The sequence below is a fragment of the Anguilla rostrata genome, chromosome 12, assembly GCF_018555375.3.
Source record: "Anguilla rostrata isolate EN2019 chromosome 12, ASM1855537v3, whole genome shotgun sequence".
Lineage (NCBI taxonomy): Eukaryota > Metazoa > Chordata > Actinopteri > Anguilliformes > Anguillidae > Anguilla > Anguilla rostrata.
Genome location: NC_057944.1, coordinates 19,615,826 through 19,629,878, shown reverse-complemented (window position 1 = coordinate 19,629,878; position 14,053 = coordinate 19,615,826). Strand labels below are relative to the sequence as shown.

Genomic DNA, 14,053 nt, shown 5'->3' with positions numbered 1-14,053 from the left:
CCGTGCACCTCACCACAGAGTGCGCTGCTGCTACAGCAGCCGCTGGTGTCCTGTCTCATTGACATCTGCTGTTTGGGTAGATTTCAAGCCGCTCCTTTATTTGGCTGCCTTAAAACTACAAGTCACAAAACTGTGTTTTAAATTCCTGGCAAGGCTCTGAAATTAATACCATTGTTCCAGTGCGAACTTGTTACTGAAAACCTGGGTCCATTTATTTGGATTTAGAAAGGTGCCTTGTTCCAGTTCACTTTTGCGAAGATCATGAAATCAAATCAGTTCGTCAAACCTCAGTAAAATGCCAGTAAAACAGTATATTCAGTTTCAGTGCAAGTAAGAACTCAGACTGAATAAGGTAAAAGAGACCAGAAACATTTTTTATATCTGCAAGCCTTATGTTCACTGCGTATTCAGTTTTCAAGTGTCCACTGAGATTTGACACTTTCAAATTGCAATGACTGACTGAGTGAGAAGTCATCACGTTTATCCTTATCTGAGATCCATGGCCTCTAGGAATGGTACATTACTCCCTTTGTGATGTAAGAAGCCCATTATTAGTTAGTATTGACATTAACACCTGCACCCACCAAATGCGGGTAGGATTCGGCAGTGGTATGTAATTCTGTCACTCTTAGCAGCCACTTTGGCGGGTGAACTTTTGGTAGCATTTTCTATGAAAAAATAAAAATTGTTGTAGTTTACAAAAGGCATATGAAATAAGTCAATTTGAGGTGATACTACATGGTACTACAACTCCCGTGAGCACTGGGTGCACATTATGTGCTCATCCCATTGCCCATCCACTTTTCCCTCTCACTCTTGCCTCTTCAGTTAGCTCAGCTGGGAGTATAGTCTCCTTGATAAGAAGGTGAACACAACGGCACAAATAAACATGTGTGCTCACTGTGGCTTCAAACTGTTTTTTTAGTGACATTACATGCCAGTGGAGAGTACAGATTCAGATCCGGTGGTTATGACTGGAAAACACGGAATGACAATGATTGCCACCCCAATCACAGAGAACAACAATGGCTCGATAAAGGAGCATGAACTCCAACAGACAGACATCCATGATTCCAAACTCTCTTTAGTTTATTTAGCACTGCATAAAAAAGAAAAAAGAATGTAGGCTTGTCTGCAGTGTACGGTCAACACTGCACTAGTATTTTGTAATTGCAACTTAAAAATAAGAGAAAGAAAAATTCATAAATAAAAAATAAATAAATGTACATCTGCAGAGCTTCAACATTGACATTATTAAATGCATCTATGCACATTATGAAAAAAAAGAGAAAAAGCCGCATGTTATCACAAAGTGCAGGTTCAGCAAGATACAAATCAAACATGAAGGCCAGCAATAGCTGGTATTTCTTGAATCGCACACTCAGAAAAAGAAGAAAAAAAGAAACAAGTTTATATGACATTAAAGATTTTAATGTTATAAATTTTGCAAATTAGGATGTGAACGATGCATTATATTCACATAATGCTCAATACCATAAGATATAGGCTGGTCTCCTCAATTAGGCTATAGGTGAGAAAAATTATTTGCATCTCAAAACTGTGGATGCATGTACTCTTCATTATCCACACTGATATTTTAAGAATATTCATGGCAAAGATGTACAATGCACAGATTTTGTAATGCAAACAATCTTAAAGCATGTGTAGGCTGCTTAGTGATTAGTTTTTCCACTTACTCACTTATGTACACCTACACATACATTTTCAAATTACCTAAATTAATCAATGAATTAATCTATGTATTTATTCATTCATTTATGTATTTGTTTTGGGAGGGGAATTTTGGCTGGTGAAAATGCTGAGTGGTTAGTGATTTTGAAATCCACTAGCCACAGTGACTGGTGAACCAAAAAGTTAATGTAAGTTCAAGTATCATTTTGGTGAGGTAAGCTCCCATTCCAGACTAGATGGATTGTTTGCATTGCATGTGTATTCAAAGTATGACCTTACCAAGGACAATTCGAGAAAAAAAAACCCAAAAACATGTCTATTGATTCCAGATATGTTAGAGCACGGATATAGAAGTGCTAGACTGAATAAAAGCTCTAAAAGTAAAACTGTCAAATAGGGCTTACAATGAATAAAGAGACTGTTACTGTTGTTTTGGAACCAAAGCCACTTGTGCCTATATGGTATATTGAATAACATTTGAAATATTTAGAGACTGATTTGATCCTGCTAAATGTTGCTGTCTGGCTTTTATACTCAGTCAGGCATTTCTTTCTACAAGAGGAACAAATCTATTCATTTTTATTTCTTTACTCCTCATCACCAAAAAGCTGTTAGACCTCCATCATTTCATGCATGATTCACTAGCAGCAATAAAACAACCGCAAAATGCTTATGCAGCAGCTACCTCTGCCACTTCTGCTTTCATCTGTTTCCTCTCAGTTCCTTAATGATGGAAATCTGTGAAACATGAAATAAAATGACAAGAATGGAAAGAATGAGTGACAGCATTACGGATTATTCTAAGAGGTAAAAGAGTGGTAATGCATGTGCAAAATGTCTTGCACTCCACTTGCTCTTAAAAAAGGGCATCGCCCTCTCTGCTCCCTTTTGCATAAATGATCCCAATGTTGGCTCAACCAGTGGAACTTCCATTCATAATTTCGCAGGCTGTTGTAACATGGTTGTGCATGCATTTGTGTCTGTTATGCGGATGCATGCTTGCGATTAAGCGCATGTCCCATATGGCAGTATGCATTTCCCCAGATGGAAAATAATGATGGCTGAGCTGTTAAGACATCAGTTATATAATATATAGCTTTTATCCAGAAACCAACTAAGCATGTGCCACAGATCAGCTTCTCTCTGTAGTGTCTTATTTGGTTTGTTCCATATTCACCCTCTCGGAGTTGTAATTTAGTTGAATTGTTTAATTTTGCAGAATGTGGACAAAGTGTGGGCCTACATCCCAGATGCAGTGTGGTACGACTATGAAACGGTAAGCTCCCTGTTTTCCATGAAAGCTTTAGTTGGTCACTCTAGTTCAGGGGTATCAAACCTCAGGCCTGCCTGCTGGTTTTCAACATGTTTCAGCACAAGTGATTCATTTAAGTCATTGATTGGCTAAAGCACCTGCAAACCTTGTTGTCAAGTCCTTAATTGGTTGCTGATTGAAAGGAAATCACAAATACCTGCAGACACTGCAGCCCTCCAGGACTGGAGTTTGACACCCCTGCTCTCATTGGTCCCTCTCCACTGAGGTATGGTGGGATTCCTAATGACAGAATGATGCAGCTCATCCACGGAAACACTGGGAAGGGTGCTGGAGATGGTTAAACTAGAATAAAACCTGGCCTCTGGTCAGTGGAATTGATTTGCTCAGAATTGTATATTTGTGCTTCATTACTGACACTGTCATGATGAGTTTAGTTTCAATTTTCAAGGCTAAAATACAAAAATGTATTTTTAATATTTATTTGCTTAGCAGCCATTTTGTTCATGGTGTTTTACTATGCTTAGAACCTGTACTTTTGTCGTATCAGTAATGCTTAACATATTTACATGTGTTCTATAAACAATTTAGAAAGCCAGACTGCACTGGATCAGATTATGTAAAGAACCTTGCTCAAGGGTACAAATATACATTTCTCACCTTGGTATTCAATGCATGACACACAGGGCCAGAGTGAATTTCTCTGACCACTCCCCCTCAGTACTGTTCCCTGCATGCATAATTGGGCACATGAAGTTAACAGTTTAGGATGCTCCGATGTTCAAACATGGTAGTCCATACTAATAATCATGGAGAGCTGTTTTAACTGCCTGCAACAGAATCACAAGGCCAGCTTGTTATAGCACCTCTATATTATAGACGTTTGCCTTAAAATGTGGAATTACCTTATGTGCCTCTGATATACGAGCTGGCCTTTGACATGAATGAGTATGCGGTCACATTCAAGTGCTATTCTCTTAGACAGGTGGATGCATTGTTATATAAATGAATGTGTCAAAGAGGCTGGGGGGACATGGTCCCTAGCGGGTGCTTTGCGTCACTTTAAGGTTGATCTGATGGGCGATAAGAAGAACAGGCTCTCAGGGGGCACGCATTTGGGTCGAAACTTGCGTGGCCCCCCAGGGAAGGGGAGGGAGGGGGAGGTCATCAGAGGCACCGTCGATTAAGAGAACGGCTCCTCCCCAGCTGCAGGCCCGATTCCGCGTTCCGCTCAGAGAGACGGAGGAATCTAAGTGCTCTTATCACGGCCGACAATGAAGCGCGATAGGATCTGAAATTGCTTATGACCGCCTCAGTGATTCGCCGCTCCCTCGAACACATCGACCCCTCTGAATACAAAGGCGAAAAAAGAACAGAAGAAGAGAGAATACGTTTTAGATTCTTCTCGCCCCGATCAGTTGAACGGTTCCTCCAGGGAGTGAGAAAATTAATTGCACTGGAATTCATGTTTCAGCTGTACAGTGTCTTGGAGCCATTTTGGGTTTTTATATGGCTGCCTCCCATGAAGCAGAGAGTAGCTTTGGAGATGTCAAGATAATGCCGACCAACACCCCACCCAATTCCAAGACAGTACTATTAAGAATGTAGACGCAGGTTTGACTTTCAATATCTCTACAAAACAAGTGACTGAATGAACTTGAAAGAAGGGTCTTCACTCAGACAATGTTATTATTTTGTAAGTATATGTTGCATGCAATGCCATTTGTTTAATTTAGTGATTAGTAGTATTAGTATTAGTACTAGAGTGACTGATATAGTCCTATCCTGGTGATCTGAAATATCTTTTTACTCACCCTCAACCAGCAAGAGCGGCTGATATCCCGTAAACAGCATGTTGAAATGAACCTCCCTGCTGACAAATTAGGCCTGCACATAAGAGGAGGGGCCATTCTCCCAACACAGAGCCCAGCTGTCACCACTGTCTACAGGTAATCTCAGGGAAGTGTCTGGACACCTGTCTATATAGGCAAGAATCACTGTGTACAGGTGTTGGCATTGGTAAAGCCATCAAAGTAAATGTCTCTAAACGCCTGCCCAAATAACAAATAAAACTACAACTTTTACACAGTTTCACAGTGGGGACAGACAAATAACCATCTTTACTGTGCCGCAGAAATCACATGATGTTAGTAGCGATATAGGTCATTTCGTAGTGTTTGAAATATTTTCTACATTTATGTCTGTACAGGTAAAAAAAAAAAAAAAAACCTGTCAGTAGACTCGTCTGTATCTGCTAATACTGGCCAGCATGTTAGTCTGTACAGGGAAGCATTTGTCTGTAGACCTGTTTATACAGGCAAACACATTAGCTCACCCGTCCATACTGATCTGTACATGTGTGCATGTAAGTGATTGTCTGAACAACAGCTTCATCTGATGTGCAGTCACTATCAACAGTGTTTTCTTCTGGAATATTTCTGCTGTCATCCATGTCTCTAGGTTTTTCTCATGGAGAGCTCTTCCTGTTTCTCAGGACAAACAGGTGTCTAAAGCACCTTTTAACCTAGTATATAAGAGTGCTTTGAAGAAAGCGGGTAACCAGACCTGGCAACCTCTTTCAAAACAACAATTGACCCTTTTCAGTTCCTAATTTCTAATTTTCAGTTCCGTTTCTAATGCATCTGCTTCTACAGAATATACAATACGTGACAGACATATTAACAGCACGTGCCCCTCTCCCCCAAATATTCCTTCTTGCTTATTTGTTTCACACTGGTTTTTGTGTTCATTTGAGATCCCTGCCTCGTTCTAGAAAAATATTCAACTTTCAAGTACAGCACTTTTTTTAATGAAAAAATAAATAAATTATTTTCTTCCCAGTGAAAGATTTTGTGGGTGATGTAAGAGGGTTCTGTGCTCCTGTTCCCTCAGTCGGCGCAACCCCATGGGGCTGATCATTGCGCTTGATGACGCCAACAGAGCTGCAGGAGAGCTATTCTGGGATGACGGTGACTCTAGAGGTATTGTGGTCTGTTAATTAAAAGTTACGGATTTCTTTGTTTTATATTGAGTTCATTTCTAAGTGTGTGTGTGTGTGTGCGTGCATGCGTGTGTGTTTGGTGAGATTGCACAGGTGCATGTTTTTCCTTCAATAGCTTCTCACATTTGTAGTTATTGATTAACTTTCAGATTAAATTTCACAGGGAAACTTATCTGAAAGAGGATATATGATTAGTGTTGTGACAAGTCAATGTATAAGCAATGATAAATGTGTTTCTGAAGTCCAGAGTTCAATGGATTTATTGTTAGACAACCACAACCATAATTTGTCCTTCTACTTTTGCCAAAGGTGTACATGTGACCTTAATAAAATATTGTCTTATAGACTAAGCCACCCTAAATATTGATATTAAATTGACATACCATCAGGGTTTTCAGCCACAGTTCGATATTGTTGCCAATGTGAAAAGAACATGATAATCACTGGCCATTTATTTGTCGAGTAATTCACTTTCGTGAAATCGGGAAGAATCTTTGAATTTGTGATTAGTGCCATTTGACATTCGACAACAAAAATATACTTTGATACATGGAAAATTTTTAATATCGTTGCTATTAAAGGTGATATTTCTGTGAAGCCTGATTGGCTAGTCGGAGTTCAAACATTTGCCATAACTCCCTCCTTGGTATCAAACTGCTTCCAGCAGCTGTCGACTGTGCTTTGAGAGCATGTGTTTGTTATAATACAAATTGTAATTGTATGCTAGTTCTGCTGATAGGGATTGCATTTCAAAGCTCGTCAGTTTCCTCCTTTAGCCAATTAAGTCTTCACAATGGAATAATGAGCTTTTGAGAATGAATTGGTTTTCTTGTATTTCCTTCCATTATCTATACCTGCTTATTCCTGGTCAGGGTCGTGGGGGGTGCTGGAACCTATACCAGCGTGCATTGGGTGAAAGGCAGGACTATACCCTGGACAGGTTGCTAATCTATTGCATTTTCTCTTATTTTCTTTTACATTAAATTATTTTGAATGGAGGTTCAGAGCAGGTTGTTGGGCAAATAAGGTTTTTGAATTCAGCGGTTTTATTTTAACACAGTCAGCACTGTGAACAGAATAATGTTCAGTACTGTGAACAGAATGTTCAGTACTGTGAACAGAATACAAGTGGCATCAAGGGCTAAATAAGTGTGGCATCAAGGGCTAAATTAATTATGAGACACTAATTATAAATTGAATTTCCAAATTCATTGAGAGGTGGAGCAACATGGTGGACCAGACTGGATTAAAATTAAGAGGTTTATTAAGTTGCAAGACAAAGTGTTCAACATTTAATCTAAAGATAAAGGTTCAACAAACTGAATGCTACAGACATGGACTTTAATAAAGTTAGCTACAAAATAAATTAATGGCAGAAGGTACCAAACTGTAGCTTGTCTCTCTCAATTAAATTCAAAGAATGTGCCACAGCAAAAGACCAGAAACCTGCAGAGCCCATAACACCATGCACCAAAAGGCTGGGTACTAAGGCAATGGGCAAGAGCAAAAACACCCCAGCATGCTCAACAAGTGTTTGTTGTGTTTGAGACTGGGGGAGCTCATGCATAATTCATGATTGCTTAGGGGAGGACCAGAGAAAGACTGCTCTGTTCCCATTTTACACATTTTGGTTTTGCTCTGTCAACGTTCTTTTTGATGTTTATAAGGAAAATAAGCCTCTCCTGATGGGCGTTGTTGAGACATCACAGGTTGCTATGTGAGGTTTGTGAGAGACAGGTTAGGTGAATAATTAAAAGTTTGTGCACTACTATCTGAGGCCAGCTAATAAACAGACCATGCTGCAAGGCCAGTGGTGCTCTCATGCTTCATTCTCTTGTGGCCTGTCCCAGAATTTCAAAGAGTCCAAATAAAAAATTATGAGATAGATTGAAAGGGTGTAAAATGGGCTAAAGTGATGATCCCCAGGGGACTGTCAGAGCCACCTCTGGACCCTTGTTGAATGTCCACACACACACACACACTAGAAGTGGTATGTAAACTGTACCGTTTTGAGTCCTGAGCACTTTGTTTCTTGATATGGTTTTAAAATCTGTATTTTCACGTTATTTTCAGACACCGTGTTATCTGGCACATACATCCATTACAAGTTCTCTGTGGATTCTGTAAGTACATTTATGAATAATGATGTATTAATAATATAATTATCAGTTTGAAAATGCTTATACAGTTCTAGCATAATTTTATTTGCCTGCTATTTGTGTATTCATGATAAATACTGAAGCCTTTTTTTTTAAATCCATAATTCAGCCTTACAGTTTACACAGGCTTTATTGATTGATTGGATCATTTGCAAAACAGAATACATCAAAACAGAAATAGTGAAAAGTGTAAGGATTGTATTTGACATTACTGTGGCCTTGTAAACTTCCATAAAATTATATTTAAGCAAATTGTAATATGGCATGTTACATTAAGCATAAATGTAAAAAATACATTTACACTAATTTGTGCAAGGCCCCTCATATTTGACATGATATTTATATTTGCATAATACGTAATGGGTATTTCTGTAATTTGTGTGGAACAGGATGACTGTCAAATAGATTTTGACCTGGGGTGCACTTCCTTCATGCGAGCAACCTCTGGGTAATAGTATTGAGGTATAACTGCCCCTTTTGGAAAAAAAAGTTCAGGCAGTAATATAGTGTTAACATGTGGTCATGGTGTATCCCCCACACAGGGTGTTTTGCAAATCCAGGCTCTGAAAACAGGTTACACCGATCCCAACAACTTAAAGTTTGAGACCATCACCATCCTGGGTCTCAAGATCCCCCCTTTTACCATCACGGTCGGTGGCGATAACACCACCTCAGTACCGCCTGAGAACTTTGCCTACAACAGCACCACGCAGGTACGTGACCCACCACAGTTTTTGTTTTAGTGCAATGTTATGTGCACCAGACCAAGCTTCCCAGCCCAGAGTATCGGCATTGTGTGACTTGGAACAAGCTCTTAAAGGATGTGTGTGATTTAGTTTCTTTTTTTTTTTAGTGGGGAGGTTTGTGAAGGGGGTCCGTGAGGCGGTGGGGAGCGGGGCACAGGGCAGGAGATGAAGTGGATAAAAAAGGGGGGGTGCTGAGCACGGGGCCGTCTCGCCCCTCGGCGTGGAACAGCCTGTGCTCGGCAGCGGATCGGCGCCGATGAAAGATACTTCATTTGGAAGCCCTTCACTCTTTCATCTTCCTTTTAAATGAAGCTATTTCCAGTGACCTTTAGAGCCCCGAGGTGGCTCGGCAGGTGCCAATTAAGCAGCACGTGAGACGAGCCGAGCCGTCTGCCGTCGCGGGGAGGAGAGCGCGATTCCTCCTCCCCGTCGGCCTGAGCGGGGGTATCGACGAGCCTCGCATTGATCTCGATAATGACCCCCTCCTCGCAGGTCCTGCACATCACGGGGCTGCAGCTGCAGCTGGGTAAGAACTACACGGTGCGGTGGGACGAAATGATTGCGAGAATTGATTGCCACCCCGAAGAGAACGCCACTGAAACAAAATGCAGAGCCAGAGGCTGCATCTGGCAGGTGCGTGGAGAAACAAGCCATTGTTCATAAGGCACCTGCACACCCTTAAGCTTGTTGACAAGCCAAGCTAGCAAATGGGCAGATACTCGTCCTGGGCAGATAATCATCCTGAAGCTTGGTTGTTTTCGTAATTCACCAGTATGGAAAGTTACATAAGGATCAAACTCATTACCTCACACGGTTAAACTAAGGATCTCCTGCACACCTCTTGTGTTTGAATAAAATTATATAGTTATACAATTTGTATTCTTTGTTATAGTGACTCTTGTGTAATGTTAACCTCAATGTAAAGCGTATGTTAAAACAATAATTAAAGGGTAATTACATCACCTCCTTTATAATGGAACATTTTAATCTATGCCGTTAATTCAACATTTCTGAAATTATATAATTTTATCAGGAAAAAAATGGTAATAAAACATCTTGGTGCTTCCCTCTAACATTTGTACAATTCTTATTGCATTTCACTCTGGCCCTGCCCCAGTCATGATATCTGAGTACCTATTTACTATTATGTCATGTAGATGTCAATCAAGATATCCAGTTGGAAAATTGTTGCCGCCCACAAATTCACCCATTTACTTTTTAATACAACGGAGCACTGCTGGCACCTGATTGGCTAGACTGGTTTCAGTCCAACACTTCTCAAACTGAAAAAAAAACATAGTGGCTTGTTAATAAACTCATATTCCAGCTAAACAGTCCACTAAAGATATGTTTCTGAAAACATCTGAGGTGAGAAATAGGCCATGTAATTTCTGAATCTTGGTTCATGTTTGATCTGCAGTGCCTTGTTTTATCCAAGTATCATGAGCCTATGCTGTACAAATAATTTGCATATAGAATACTTTATGCAAATCAGATGAACACACCTACTCCACCCCAGGATGCATTTTTCTGAATCGTGTGGTAGGCGGAGCCAGACTGAAACAGTGAGTGCAATAACTCTTTAAGTGTAAGAGAATCAGCAGTCAATGGGTGAACTATATTTATAGGTTATTGGCAAGTTTAACTAGGCAAGATAGGCTCAAGACCATAGATTATTGACTGCTATTGCTCACTACATGAAAAATGGATATGAGCCAATCAAATGGCTTCCATTGTAAAGCACCGACTGATTAAAAACAGTGATAAATGCGTAGCACCACCCACATTGAGCAAATTGTACAACAGGACAACATATTTTTGATGATTGTGAGTAGCGTGTATGGAACTGGCTAAAATGAAGACCACTTCACATTTTTATTTAACTCATGATGCAACAGTATTTTTGAGGTTCTTTTATCCTGAAATCTTTCAAAAAAAACTATTTCATTTTATACAACATAAGAACTCATAATTATGAGAACAGGCCAGTCAGCTGATCGTAGCTTGTCATTTACTGGCTTTTTTATTTTGCAGCCAGTCAACATACCGGGTGCTCCCTGGTGTTATTACCCCGAAGACTCTGGTTACAGAGTGGAAAACGTGCAAGAACAGAATGGTGGCTTGTCTGTTGATATCCGACGGAACATCAAGCAGCAGGCCTTTCATCGACAGGGGTCACCCGATATTGACCTCCTGAGAGTGGAGATAAAATACCACAGTGGTCACATGCTGCAGTTCAAGGTGTCTGTTCATTATTTCATCATATCGTATGATGTACACTATAATGTATACTTTACCTATATCTCTGCATAATTTGGAAATATGCATTTATAATAAATAGTGAGACAGAGGTAGATTGCATTTCTGAGACTACGTTCATGCTTCCAGTCCATCCACAAAAATGAGGACAGTTTAAATTAATATCAACACATATTCATTTGAGCAGTACTTTTTGATGATAACCATTTTTTCCTTTGGCCTTCTTTAAGGTATATGACCCTGCTAATAAACGTTTTGAAGTCCCTGTCCCTCTAAATGTGCCAAGCACACCAGAGACAGATGAGAAGAAGAGGTCATATATCGTTACGGTGTTGGACTCCCCCTTTGGAATCCGCGTGGTGAGGAAGAGCACAGGAACAGTCATGTGAGTGACACCAGTGAACCACATCATTTCTGTTTCCTATTTATTTGAGAGCAGAAAAATAATGTTCTAACAAAGTCTATACAATAATCATATGGTGAGCTCTGGATTAACTTTGAATGCTATGTCCTAACTGGAATATTTCAAATTTCATTATAATGTTCACAAAACAGCATGACAAAGAACGGAGCAGTTCCATAATATTTTGGACAGACATATTTTCTCACTTGTGTTCATTGATGATGTAACTGTTTATAGCAGCAGCAGAATTAATTCTGAACAGTACAGAAGCATCTTATCTGCTCAAGTTCACCCAAATGCCTCTAAACTCATTGGACGGCTCTTCGTCCAACAGAAAAGTAGCGATATGAAAGATACTGCTAAAGCAGTGGTAACCAACCCTGTTCCTGGCGATTTAATTTGGCATACCTGACTTAATTAGCAGCTCAACAAGATATCTAATAGTTGAATGAGGTGTGCTTTGTTAGGGTTAGAGTGAAAATCTACAGGAAGGTAGATTATCCAGGGTTGGTTACCACTGTGTTGAAGCAACAAAAGAGTTTTTCAAATCTAAAACTAGACAACTCAACTAGACAACTGGACTTGTCCTTTTAGTTGGCAAATATGAGCACTGCATTTGTTAATTTCAATTTAGCTTTCTGTGTCAAAACAAATATCAATAAATACATAAATATCTTGGTCATTAGGTAATGTAATTACATTTAATATTACTCCAAAATTGAAAATAAATGTTCTGCCATTTCCTGTTGACAGTGTGGAATTTCTGACAATGTTTTTACCTCTGTCTTCCTCTCTTTCTTTACCTCTCTGTTTCTCTCTCAGATGGGATTCTGCCATCCCTGGCTTCACGTTTTCTGACCTCTTCATTCAGATATCCACTCTCCTTCCCTCCGAGTACATTTATGGATTTGGGGAAACAGAGCACCAGCAATATGCCCATGATATGAACTGGCACACGTGGGGCATGTTTGCAAAAGACCAGCCTCCTGGAGTGAGTGACTCAGACCATTACACTTACCCACAACCTCTCCCTCCCACAGCCGTTTCTTTCTGCTCCTCCCTTTCCATGCATGCATACGCCTGTCAAATATTCCTTCCTATAACTGATGTCATCTGCATCAAGGGATCCTTCAAACGAGGTCAATTGATGCCACGTTCTAAAAGATTACAACTTCACAAGAGTTTTCACCATTCCATCAGGGAAATAAGTGTTTTTCATGGTCAATAAATAAAAATATACATTTATTATTAATAATAATAATAATAATAATAATTACTACTATTATTATTATTATTATTATTATTATTATTATTATTATTATTATATTACACAAGGCATTTAGTGCAAATCCAACATCAAGCAATTAGGACATTTCTATGTATTCTATTTTTATTCTGAATATTAGCAACAGTAAATAATATAAATGTATGGCATGGGATGTGGATTATGATTGTGATTAAGATTGGAACAAAGTAATCAACACTATTCCCTGCTATATGCTGCCATTGTAACAATTATCACAGCATTGTAATTATGAAGTTATCAGGGCTCCTTCCTGAAAAACATTTTCAAACTTCTCATTTAAGGATAAATGTCTCTCTGCAGTCTTGGCAGCAGTTTGGTGTTTCCTGAATTGTTTCATGCTGCATCAGGCACAAACTCCCCATAGAGGATCTTGGAAAGGTGTGCCATCATTAGCTATCAGCCCTTGTTAGCAGACACGCTAACGACCTTTTCCTCCGAAGCACCCCATCCATCATGTCCACATTCCAAGGGACAATTTTCCTCAAAGCCAAATTTTCAGACTTTGACACCTTGCTTCCTAGAATGTGACATGACAATAGGGCAGTCTGGGGCATGGCAATGGTGTGTTGCTAATTTTTTTCTCTCTCGTCACTTTTTTTTCACTTTCTCCCCAGTACAAAATGAACTGCTACGGTGTGCATCCCTTCTACATGGGATTGGAGAAGACTTCCGAAGCCCACGGAGTACTGCTGCTCAACAGTAATGCCATGGGTGAGGCCTCCGCTCATGCCCCATGCTTTGCCCACATCTCCCAATTTTACCTGGATACATATCAGAAAAAAGCAAAGTTCTTTTGGAGAGAAAATCTCCATCAGTGAAAAAAGTTCTAATAAGTTAATGCTAGTAATAACACTCATGGGTATGGACCTGAGGAATGCAAAAGTAATATTTTCCATGATAAATAAACACTACTGATAATAAAATGCGGCATTCACAGAATGCTAGCACTGTTGCGTCATATACACATTTCTAAGGCCTAGAGTTGATTTCAGGACAGTGTGAGGGTGGCAGTGACAGTGACGGCTGCTGGAAAGCACATGTTGAACTCCACGATGTGACTGCTAAAATCATGAGACTCATGAACTGTCTTGTTTATGTCATTTTTTAAAGGCCAAACCATTTACACCTCTTTCATTCCTCTCCCGAGGGGGAATCCGCAAAAGGACCGAGATGTTTTTATGCCCGTTAGACCATTGCAAGTACCAGAAAAAAATAAA

The 14,053-nt window shown here is 39.7% G+C and overlaps 1 protein-coding gene across 2 annotated transcripts in view; it reads left to right on the top strand.

Moving 5' to 3' along the window:
* The window catches only part of si (sucrase-isomaltase), a 54,336-nt gene that overhangs the window by 21,582 nt on the left and 18,701 nt on the right, over positions 1 to 14,053 (top strand). For both annotated transcript variants that reach the window (XM_064302266.1, XM_064302265.1), the window contains exons 20-29: positions 2,912 to 2,968; positions 4,787 to 4,911; positions 5,855 to 5,943; positions 8,037 to 8,086; positions 8,665 to 8,835; positions 9,361 to 9,501; positions 10,903 to 11,109; positions 11,358 to 11,512; positions 12,353 to 12,521; positions 13,451 to 13,547. In XM_064302266.1, coding sequence (XP_064158336.1) covers positions 2,912 to 2,968; positions 4,787 to 4,911; positions 5,855 to 5,943; positions 8,037 to 8,086; positions 8,665 to 8,835; positions 9,361 to 9,501; positions 10,903 to 11,109; positions 11,358 to 11,512; positions 12,353 to 12,521; positions 13,451 to 13,547 — 1,261 coding nt within the window. The remainder of the gene's footprint in view (positions 1 to 2,911; positions 2,969 to 4,786; positions 4,912 to 5,854; positions 5,944 to 8,036; positions 8,087 to 8,664; positions 8,836 to 9,360; positions 9,502 to 10,902; positions 11,110 to 11,357; positions 11,513 to 12,352; positions 12,522 to 13,450; positions 13,548 to 14,053) is intronic.